At 44.1% G+C, this 10,642-nt stretch overlaps 1 protein-coding gene across 1 annotated transcript in view; it reads left to right on the top strand.

The window, feature by feature from the left end:
- T265_00681 (hypothetical protein) overlaps positions 1–5,454 on the top strand; it is a gene marked incomplete at both ends in the record, with an annotated part of 7,150 nt that extends 1,696 nt beyond the window's left edge. The window contains 2 exons of the mRNA XM_009164530.1: positions 1,826–2,067; positions 5,198–5,454. Of these exons, the coding sequence (XP_009162794.1) occupies positions 1,826–2,067; positions 5,198–5,401 (446 nt within the window). The remainder of the gene's footprint in view (positions 1–1,825; positions 2,068–5,197) is intronic.
- Positions 5,455–10,642: the final 5,188 nt, after the last annotated feature.

Below are 10,642 nucleotides of genomic sequence, written 5' to 3'. Positions count from 1 at the left end.
TTGGAGACACTACAAGATATGGCTGCCAACCGATGTCAGTGGCGTTCTTGTTGTCAGTTTCTATCCAGATTGCCTGAGTGAATGTCTGGAGGTGTAGGCATCTCGGAATGATTGTGTTAAGGTAGCACTAAGTCCTTTCCCCGTCCACCTTTATTCTTTTCTTTACAATAAGGCTTTCAAATAATTCATGGTTGTACGGCAGTGAAGCATCGGCGTTGAACACTGACGTCATGCTGTCGATGATGATGATGATGATGAAGGTAATCTCGATTATTTAAGCTGATACGATTATTCTAAGCTAAAACTTAGGCTATGGAAGTATGGGTGACATCTTTTTATTGCTGTCAGACAAAAAGACGGCCTAATATGCTAATTTCCGTGTCGTCTCTTCTGCATAGAGCACCGCAAGACTATTCTGTCCTAGACGGGAGTTTATCCCGGAAACGCTTCAAGAGACCAAGTGTAAGTGGGGTTTTCTGAGGACTCATCACTCCTCTCTACAACATCCCAAGTGTGCGTAGATCTTGTATTCCTCAGTCTGTCTCATTATGTGGTCTCTAACCTTGACGACACACGAAATTCCCTGGTTTGAACATCATTTTATTACTTGCTCGAATCTTGAGTGCGTCGGCCGAAGGTGTTTTGACCGGGTGTGTGGGTATCTGCGCTGAAATTCTTGCGCAATATCGGATACTCACTTTGTTGTTCGAGTTTCTTCAATAGCGCTTAGTCCATGTTGCTTACTGCTCTTGTAGACAAGGTACACAGAGCTTTTGGTTCTGGGATTATGAACTTTTGGTGTGTTTCACTCTTCATCTCTCTGGTATGGTTAAACGTGTGTTAGCGTTTCCGGCTGCTGTGATCTCATGGTTAGTGTGTGTAATCTCCCATTAGTTATAGCCTTATTCGGAAAATCATGTCCGAAGTGTGACAAACAAGCGCCACCACTTGTACGTATTTGGTTAAGTCAGACCGAATGACCGTTCTTACGACGAATTTCGTTCACCTAATCAACTCCTTAGAGATGTATAACTGTACAGCAGCGTACGATATATGTGTAAGGCATATTTTTGTAGTTCGCAACAATTATCAGCACGAACACTGGAGGTCGGAATTTGTGTAGTCAGACTCATCCAAAGCGTGCTACTCGCCGCTGGCTATCGCTTTTGAGTGATCGTGTCAGATTTTTTTTACTGACATCGAGAACAAATGTGTCCACATCTCACTTGTTTCTCCCCTAAACTTGTAGACCGAACACGAATGTTTTACTGGGATGCCTTTGAATAACGGTCAAGCACCGTACTGTGACTCCATGTACAGCGCCCATTCCGTTCAGAACAGTTCTGACCTGATTGGGTCAGTGCGCACTTCCACTATGAGGAATAGTTGTGTAAGGGTTTTTTATGACTCCGCTGTTATTAACATTCCTATAGGCTTTATATGACACTCTGGAGACCATATCCCCTCGTCCACCAGACTGTCAACTTCAGCTAGTCAACACCTGAGCAGTTCCGAGGATGCCATTCCAACAAGCTGCTTTGCTGTTAACAAGAAGGTACTGATCACGAATTATGGTGCATACTGAGTGGACGTCAAGTACCTATCATCCACTTTCATGCAATATACAAGTTAAGGGCACTACCCAGAATAGGCTCTCGACAACGTTTCGAATTCGCCTTCAGGATCTATTGTAATGAGGCATACTCATCTTCCCGGTTTATGCAAATACCACAAAATCCTGAAATAAGTAACGTAAACCCTAGAGCATATGCTCGTATTCAGTGCTCGCTACCGCTCGATAAGTTGCCAAACTGATTCTTTTCAGGCAAGCTTACGGAGGATACGAATACGTATAAAGGAGTTGTTATCAAATATAATGAACCCCCGGATGCTCGTAAGCCTACTGAACACTGGCGCTTGTATCAGTTCAAGGGAAATGAGTGCCTTCCAATCTTGCATATTCATCGGCAAAGTGGTTTCCTGATTGGTCGTGACCGGAAAATAGCAGATATCCCAATGGACCATCCGAGCATTTCCAAGCAACACGCCGTCTTGCAATATCGATTTGTACGTATTTGATTGTGACTATTTCCTGTGTAGTTTTCATACGCTTCTGATTTCACATTATTGACAACAGCGCTAATATTGGGCTTAACTGTCCGAAATTCCTGATCAAATAGAGGAAGGTCATGACTCTAATCCCAACGCGTTATAAGCTTCCGACGTACCTAAATACTCAGATAATCTTAATAGAAACTTAAGTTAAGGGCGCCGCTGTGGTTGGTGCCTCGTTGTATCCGAATAGTGAAGCATTTTCACACTGACTAGCCCAGTCTATCCACTGCCTGATCGAAACCGTGAGTCTATGAGTTTGTCTATCTTGTTCAAAGCCCTTTCAAAACTCATGTAGCACGAAATCTAGCACAAACAGCATTCTATCTGGGAAGTGACAGTATTCATCACCCGTGACGGAACTATGGTTGTGTACTTGTGAAGGCTTGTCTAAATGGACTGTTTTCCAGGGTAGTTGTGCATCTGGGAAGTGCACCACCCGTGTCGGAACTATGGCTGTGTGCTTGTGTAGGTTTGTCTAAATGGACTGTTTTCCAGGGTAGTAGGGTTTCCGTATATGTGCGACGTGCACAGTGTGAATCTCAGTTGAGGTAGCACGGCAATGCTGCAGTACTTATTCTGATTCTAGCCGCTTTTTGCAGTGTTAAAACCGTGGGGAAAACGGCTTTCGTTGAAATACTGATTCCTCCCATCCGTTTAACAGGTGACTCAGCCGAAACAGAGTTGTGGTTAGGGTGGACGCATGCCCTGGTGGACTTAGATCGAAAACTTTGTGCACATAATCCTGGTTGATTCGGTTTATTCAGTAAGGTTTCACTGCAAATGTTTTATATTATCGGTTGGTGAAAGTTAGTAAACATCTGTGCACCTGCATCTTGCAGTCCCACAGGTAAAAGTGCTTCATTTGTTTGACATTGGCCAAGTGTGCGTACTAACTGTTTCTTATCTGTTCAGACCTGTTTACTTAACTCCTATGCCATTAAAAGACGTCGTGTGATCCCTTTAAAACCGCTTTCATCACTAGTCGTACTTCAAGATTGTCTTATTGGATATTCCTGTGGTTAGATGTCTTGTTGCTTGTTCCATGCCTTAGATACGGTTAACCATACTGGGGCAAAGACGGATGAATGTCCTTGCTTGTAACTATTGTACTATCAGCTTGATCCGTCTGTTGCACCTTAACTGGAATATGCCGGAAACTTGTCTCTGAATTTCTCGTACCACTTACTTTTAAAAATGCCACCATCCATGCCGTAAGACCATTGGCTGAGAATTATTGTCTCCTATACTCTACCGGTGTACCCTTTTTCGAGATCCTACCTCGTCCGGTTATCGTTTTGGGGTACCCGGTTCTCCTTTTCGTAAATCTTGTTAATCTCTGGAATAGTCAATAAAATGCACGCACCAACACTTGGATGGCCTGCCATTGTACTTCAACAGCGGACGCCCATACATGAGTTATACATTGTTCTGTGCCACGCTGTTCACAGTGATGTTGTGTAACTCCGTGCGAATTCTTCCGGCGTTTTTCACGATAAGTAATTCGTATTGTTCACAACATTGTTATGTATTATTCCGGAGATAATGCAATAAGTGGAGAAAACGAAAATAGAACTTAAGTTAGTCATAGGCTTACCACCAATGCGTTTGTTTTCGGGATATGCACTTTCCCTCGTTGTTTCAACCTGCATTTGTGAAAACTCGTGGTGGAATCTGTTGCACTCAGCGCCGGAGCTGATCGCTGTTATCCAGCTCAACCAAACTCACTGCCACTTGAAATAAAAAAACGGTGCTTGTTTGTATGGTTGGCTTATGCCTCAACGGACGGCGAGAAAGATACTTTCTATCTAGAGTTATCCGGGCTCATTCGTCAAGCAAGACACACTGACTGTCCAAGCTGGTCGTCTGAGCGCCTGATTCGGATCACACCACGGGCACGCCCGACAGATCGCTTTCTTTCAGAACCTTGCGATTCAGCCAATCCACCACCTCCTGGGAACCACCATAGCTAAGTACTGTCGATCCGAGCCAGCTCAACTACTCTCTACAGTGAAGAAAAGATCGTCCAGCCGCAGCACCCTTTCGGTGCCTAGCTGCCATGCCATCCGAAGGTTGCACGATGGCTGGGATACTGCCAGGTTGCCCAAGCCTAGACAAGGGAAGTCGAGAGGCAGAGGTCGGGTTCGAACCACGTACCATGTTGTTGTGTTGGTCAAAAACCTGGCCGCTGTTTCCTGAGACCATTAAAAATTCTGGTTTTGATCATCGTTGTATTGGGAACATCGCCATGGCGGGAACACCGAATGTTTTTCGGACGAAATAACTCCACCACGATAGACGAACTCATCGCATTCCATTGGTTGTACTGGCTTGGTCACGTGCTTCATATGCCAGTCGAGTTTAGATCTCTCCGTTGTTGGAGCGCGAGATCACTGACCGGAAGGTCCTTGATTTGAACTCAGCCTCTGCACCCCTGATCTTATTCAGGTTTGGGTGATCTGGCAGTATCTCTGCACTCGTGCTTTCTTCGGTTGGCACGGCGGCCAGGCACCGAAAGGGTGTTGCAGCTGGACGGGTTATGCTAGTCGATCGAATTCCTCGGACAGCCCTTTCCGCACAACCACGCGAAGGATGAAAACGAACCAACCCGACGTATGAAAGCCATTATGAACAAACTCAGCTCTCGCGGTCATTGGCGTCTCTCTGGATGGGGACCCCGAGACATGAAACATCGATGGTCAGAAATATTGTCAGACATGGCCCAGTCATGGTCATACATCCAAGTACACATATATCAGCACACAACTTCCCCTCTCGACCTACCCGATGGAAAGTTCGCTGACACCCCTGTATATGCTTTGAGTTGCACTGACTGCGATGTTTTAGTTGCTTCAAATATCACGTGGCCTGTTTCCTTAACGCATTTGTTTGATTTAGGCACATCGACTTGTGGTACTTTTATGCCAAATGGCTAATCGTTTTTTTTCGGATTCCGTTGATTCTCCTACTCGCGCTTAATCAGTACTTACAACAGCTGCTGTTACCAGCAGAAGCGAATTGCTTTGCTATACCGTTAATAATCGGGTAACTGGACAAAACTGATTCCCCATTCTCTTCGCTTCAGGTTCGCGGCCTTGTACGTCTCTATGTGATTGACCTGGAGTCGGCAAATGGGACCTATTTGAATAACAAACGTATTGAGCCTCGACGCTACTATGAACTACTTCAGAAAGATGTAATCAAATTTGGCTATTCTTCACGCGAGTATGTGGTGATGACGGCTAATTTGGATGAAGATGAGATGGGAACACCCGAGGAAGCTGCTTAGACCTATTTTGATCTTCCCAGTGTTGTTCGCTGTACAAATTTGTAAATATATCCCTAGACTTCTTCTCTATCGCTACCTGTCACTGGTACTTCACTTCATTCGGTATATATTGTTTCCTCATTGACGTCCAATGCGACTGGAGAAGGCGTTTGAAACAGCGCTTATGTGGGCAGTAAGATGAGGATGAAATATTGTCCTTTGCTGCTGTCCCATCTACTTCGAACTTCCGTGGACAGAAAGCATTACACAATAATGGGCGTTTAGTCGTCAGACAGGTATCAGATGCTCTCACTTATTTGTTCGAAAGCATAATTTTGACCATGAAATTCGTCCATGAGTTGTAGGTGGTCGCACGATTAGTAGAATTTGGTGTGGTTCCATTAAACGAGGGGGGAACTGTTCAAACGAGATTGATGTAAATGTGGAATCGTCAATGAGCTGTACCTTCCACCCGATGGGAGACAAGTTGTCCTCAACAATTTAGTTTGTGACACGATATCTTTCAGATTTTTCCACCAAAATCGTCAATATCAGCATCTATCTATCGGCCACCCGTTCACTTGAATTTTCGCTCCCCTTGAATAGTTTTCGTCCCACTGGAGAGTCGACTAGTCTGGGGTTCAGAAGTTAGACGGATAGTGAGTTTCGTGCACGCCAAACGCTTACTTAAGTTTGAAGTCGCCCAACTAAGTATTGGCGGAAACGGCACAGTCGCGTAGTCAGTTGCGCTTGTGCATCACTATGTAACTGCCCAGTTCCCGAAATTATTGAATATGCCATCGACTCCAGTGCTTGGTCATATCTCCTACACTGTCCCACTTTGCGGTGATCGAGACTGTACGTGGTTTATAGTTAAAAAATTCGACTGAATTGAATGGATTTTACTCAGCCACACTCCGTTGTAAAGTTTACAATGACAGCCTCCGGAGAAGTCAAGATGACAAAAAAAGATGATTTGGTGGGATTCTGATGTATAATTTATGGTGGACAAAAAGTTTGTATGACTAATTGGAAAACGAAACTGAGGAATTCGCAAATGCTGTGTCAATTCATCAAAAGCCACGGAATTTTTAAAACGCCCCGAAAAAGCGGTATATAAGGTAAATATTGGCACGCGTGTGTGCATATCAACCCTGGGCATCAGACAGGCTGCTAAACGGTCGTGCATGTATTTGCCGCGCTAGCTTTAGGCTACTGACAAATGTTTAGTAGCGAAAACTATTGCCTATCCACCAAGACCCATTTCGTTCGCGGCTACCTGTTACGCGGGTCGATACCTTGACGCGCTTGGTTCATTAGATGTGAGGTAGTGTTTTGGTTTCCTAATAAAGTAAACATAAATTAGTTTCGTTCTTATTTTACCTGAGTTGTACCACTCGAAGGTGTTGTGGCTACCTCACAAATCTCCGCCTTATAATCATCGTTTCCTGAATTTTGCTTTTTTCCGTTTTCACTCAGTTTTGCAGTATTCACAATGCTCCCGTAGTACGTTCGTCAAATGTATCCATAACCTGAAACTGTCCGTTAGTCGGTGTACTAAATTCCTGAGTAATCATTGAGCCGATTATACAAGTGGTGATCAATACTTCCAAGCCTCAACAACCACTCATTGTTTGTATTGTGGGTCATCAGGCAGGCGCAGTCCCCGAGTTTCCGTCAACCTCATGTTCTACTTGAACCCGAGTCGAACTGTTTTTGGAGAAATACACTCATTTGCAAATAAATCTGGTTTTCACGAGAGACTAAACTGAAACCGGTCGTGTGCTGTCGAAGTGTTTTCAGCAACCTTGTGAGTAGTTTCCTCTATGAAAATATACTGCGACATCTCGAATACCGTGCCAACTGAAACATGAGGCGGCCTGTGTACTGCAGATTCAGTTGTAGAATATCATAAACGAGAGATTCAGTGGAGTCTCGTGAAAACCAACTTGATTTGCAAATGACTGTTTTCTCGAATTTCCACAGTACTTTGCTTGCGGAACGCACCCCCTCCGAACACATTCAATCACAGGTAGGCTGATCTCAACTCAGCAGGATAACACACTAGGTTGGTGCCAATGACGAGCGCAGTTTTGAGCATTCTATACATGCGGTTTTTCTCTGAAGGCGACTCACTCTGGATCACTTGTTCCCTTCCTGACGCTCATCAACCCCCCCCCCCCAGTGAATTAGTCCCCGGACTACGCGTCCGCATTGATATTTACTGTGTCGTGGGAGTAGCCGTCATCCCAATCATTGTACCAGTGATTAGAAGGGTGCGAGCAGCACAAGAGCTGCTCTGAGTGTAATCACCTCTGAATATCTTTTACCAGATGGAACAGTCAAACTGTAGCCATTGCTGCACACTCGTGTTCTCACCAAAAACACGACTGGTTAATTCAACCTGCCCATCGATACCACAACAACCAAGGGTTATGTTTTGTTATAAGAGTAGATCCACCAACAAGGTGGGAATTTCGATCACGTCATACATTACAACCGGACACAAACGAATGATTTCGAGTAATCCGAAAGGTGCATCGTGGGAGTTCGTAATCGATCCAAACAATCGAACCAAACAACCCGAACATTCGCAATATGGCGACGTCGCATGCAACAAACTTTGAGTCTGTTTTGCCAATATCTGCTTGGTTGATTAAACCAACAGCCAGTTGGGTCTCCTGTAATTTTATTTTATTTTGTCTCCTTTCTTAATCACCCGATCGATGCCAACTGTTCACTTTAACCATCACCGTTGGTCCAACCTCTAGAACTATGCTTACTTGATTACAAGATCCGAAAAACATGATTTCATGTTACTGGTAAAATCAGGAGATTATCCTATCACAATATGACGATAGTCCATCGTTGATAGAACCCCCTAGATTTACACGGTTTCGGGTAATTTCAGGATGTGGCTATAGTCTGCAAAAAATTCGACTTACGTTTAAACTGGTGAAATGATTTATCAGGTCAACTCCCAGACTCTATGACGTCAGTCACGCTCACTATTACCCTATGAACTAGACACGACGCCACTCATCCTATGAGCCTGGTTTGGCACATACGCCATATGAGCGATAAACGCATTGGACCCTTGCAAATCGTTGAATAGCATGTAGTAATTTTGGGATGCACTGCGCATTCGTATTTTACCTGACATCGAATCTGTCTACCCACTTAGAAATGCCATAACTGCTTGAGATAGTCCATTTTCCGTTGGCTGAAAATCAAGTTCCATTCATATCATTCCCTTAGTGATGAAGTCGATAATCCATTCTTTGTGAACTTGTACTTCTCTCTGCCATTGAAGTGCTCTCTATGATGAATAGGCCTGGGTAGTGGCCATTCGTTGATAATTGGTCACTGTCAGATAAAGACTCGTGACTTGCACACCCCCTCAACGCCACGTCCGTATACTTTCGTTTATGCACAGGTATCCAATCGATAAACATTTTACAACCGACTGGTTATGAACGACAGTACGCTTTCAAGGCTTCAGGACTTTTGTTCGATCACCTCAGACCGAACGAAACACACCTAGTTGTGAATAGATGCAGATTTACTTAGTCACGAAGATTCAACTTTCAGCGAAAATTACGTCCTTCACAATCGATTAGTTCAGACTGTTGCATTCTGCAAAAATAGCTAAAGTTTATTAACATTGGATGTTTTTGGGATGGATAACGTCATGATCTGGAGACTGTGTATGTATCCGAATGTCGTTGGGTGATTCGACACACTCGTCACGTCTCGAAGAGAAATGTCGAATTACGGTGACGCTTCTTTCTTCTGTTAAGTGTAACAAACCCTGGAATGCGTGTGGCTGAAACACTAACCTTTTCGTTTGACTTGTCTCTTTAAAATCCAGGTTAATATTGTCTTGTCCATTGCTTTACTTTGTTCGTTAATGTGTGTAGGAAGAGGTAGTAATGTTCATGTGCCCAAACTTTTCCGACCAATCACAAATTAGGCAAAACCAGTCATAGCGATACCGACACATAGTTAGCCTCGGTGTTGGTTTTCTCCCATTTAGTTGGCTACTCCTAGGCCACGGCAAGAGTCTCACAATTGGTGTGTTTTGCAAGCGCTGACCAGCCAGACTTTTCATTATCTGGATCAGTGACTATCGTGACATTTTATTTGGGGGTACAAAGATGAAGGAGTGTTAGCGAATGTACACTCATTTGCAAACTAATTTGGTTTTTCAAGAGACTCACCTGGAACCCAGCTGAATCTCTCGTTTGTGATGTTTCCAGGCTGTCGACGGATTTTCAGCAACCTTATGAGTAGTATATTACGATGATATACATTAAGGGGTATTTTTACCAGTTACACTGGCGCTTCTTGCGGTCGTGCGTGAGAGGTTTTCTTAGGCAGTGTCTGAAGACTGCACCAGAATGTCATTCTCCCATGTACACCACTAGCAGGCGTCACAAGATTAATTGAAGTTCGATCCTGCGAATGAAGTCGCTCAGGCATAACAAGCCGAGTGGCAGCGTACAGCTGAAGGGAATTATCGGCTATGCGTATCTTACGGATCTCTAAGGGGTCTAGAAGCCACGGCTTTCCGGCAAGTAGCTGTGCACTTTACCCGTCAACCAATAGTGTGACTTGTACAGGATCCACGTGATCCACTGTTGAATGCCTGCTCGAGTGACGACCTCTACGAAAGGACGGTCCGGTCGGTGACTTGCCATATCATTTTATTATTTAAAAGGTTAGCTACAGTTTACTGTATTAAGGATAGATGAAGTTAAACTAAAGTCTATGGCTATGATAAAGTCTATGAATAAAGTCTAATCGTACCTGTTGATCGGCCTCTCCAATGCTGAACCCTTGTTCCCACGTTATTTGGGCCAGCGACAGTGGTGTAGCACATAGCACCTATTTGTTCAAACGAGAGTGATAGGAAGGTGATTTCACTGAGTCAGTCTATACCGATGTATCGGCCCATTCTCACTGAAAAGGCTATTAATCGTGCACACAGTCGTATGATCATCAGGTTAAAGACCGTTGACGTGATGACTAAAGTAACTAACATACTCACGTGAACATGAAGATTCTGATGCAGGTTTGCATACCATTCGATCCCAGTGTTTGTTTCCGATATTGATCCATGCATTGGATAGGTTATTTTAACTGGCTGATTAATATCAACTCATTGGTGGAGTCACTCTCGCCCCTACTATCATTTTGGAGTCAGCTGCTTGTCGACAGAGCAGCGAAATATCTAAGTCCAAGTGAATAATCGCTAGTCGG

Source organism: Opisthorchis viverrini (genome assembly GCF_000715545.1).
Source record: "Opisthorchis viverrini unplaced genomic scaffold opera_v5_7, whole genome shotgun sequence".
In the NCBI taxonomy this organism is placed as follows: domain Eukaryota; kingdom Metazoa; phylum Platyhelminthes; class Trematoda; order Opisthorchiida; family Opisthorchiidae; genus Opisthorchis; species Opisthorchis viverrini.
This window is presented reverse-complemented; position numbering and strand designations above follow the sequence as displayed.